Below are 1,068 nucleotides of genomic sequence, written 5' to 3' on the forward strand. Positions count from 1 at the left end.
CTCACTGTCCAGTGTACCAACAGCGAAATGGATTTGAGCGGAACTCCTTTTCCTGCTTTACGGGTCGCGAGGACGACAAGAGGCCATCACCTACGCGGTCTTCAGGAGGTGAAGGAAGAAGACGCAAGGTGGCTCTTGGTGAAGAAACTTCTTCTAATGGCTCTTCTGCTTCTGCAGAAGATGCCTCCTTGAACAGAACTATGGTGCCTTTCGTGCTCCGTCAGTCTTCCACGTCCAGTCCCGCCTGTCCTGTCTGCTCTTCGTCTCCTCTCCGTGTGGATGGTCCCACAAATGCAGATCGGGCGATGCGAGACTCTGCGCATGTCGCTTCACGCGCCTCCACTCCTTCTCCCCGTCCTTTTCTGCACTCTCTGTTGCCTTCGCCTAGTCGGAATCTCTCATGCCCCCTGCCGCGGGATAAGAGTGCAGAAGAGGCCCTCAGTCTCCCGACTCGGCTTGCCGTCCCTAGCCTGTCTCTTCACGTTGGAGAGTTTTTTGAGGAATACGGAGCAGCTGTTGACAAGGTTTCCTGGCGCGGATTCGCGGCGAATTTGAGAAGGTCTTCTCCTGTCGACGCTGTTTCCGCCGTTGCGGACCTCTCTTCTGCTTCTCGTTCCTCCTCTTCCTCGTCATGTGCTTCGGCGAGCATCCCGCCTGTCCAACCGCTTTCTCTGCGAGGCGTTGCATTCGAATATGGTCATGACGTTGTCTCTTCAAGGAGCGAAGCTCTGTTTTTTCCATCTTTTGATGAAAAAGAATTCCTCTCGAGGCCGACGTCGGTGGCATCCTCTTCTGTTTCACCGTCCTCTGCTGCCTCCTGCGCTGGCCCGTCTTTCTGTTCTTCTCCAGGCCTTGGCGTATCCGTCGCTGAGTCGATGTCTCTTCCTCCGAATTGTGGCAATGCCCCAGGGAACAGTGGAGACTCAGATCTACTGGCGACTCTGTCTAGCTCCCAACTTCACACAGGGAATCCGTAAGGACTTTGTCTAGAGATGCCGAGCGTGCGTCTTTGTTTTCTCATTGTTCTCTCGTCAGAAGCGCTTCTACGTCGCCCCGGTCAGCTGTCTC

At 55.1% G+C, this 1,068-nt stretch overlaps 1 protein-coding gene across 1 annotated transcript; it reads left to right on the forward strand.

Annotated features, from left to right (window-relative positions):
- Window positions 1-200: 200 nt before the first annotated feature.
- TGME49_323900 (hypothetical protein) lies at window positions 201-977 on the forward strand (the record flags this gene model as incomplete). Its single annotated transcript, XM_018783065.1, has 1 exon — window positions 201-977. One exon carries the CDS (start codon window positions 201-203, stop codon window positions 975-977), a length of 777 nt encoding a protein of 258 aa, XP_018634721.1.
- Between the last annotated feature and the right edge of the window lie 91 nt (window positions 978-1,068).

The sequence above is a fragment of the Toxoplasma gondii genome, assembly GCF_000006565.2.
Source record: "Toxoplasma gondii ME49 unplaced genomic scaffold asmbl.1443, whole genome shotgun sequence".
NCBI classification, from domain to species: domain Eukaryota; phylum Apicomplexa; class Conoidasida; order Eucoccidiorida; family Sarcocystidae; genus Toxoplasma; species Toxoplasma gondii.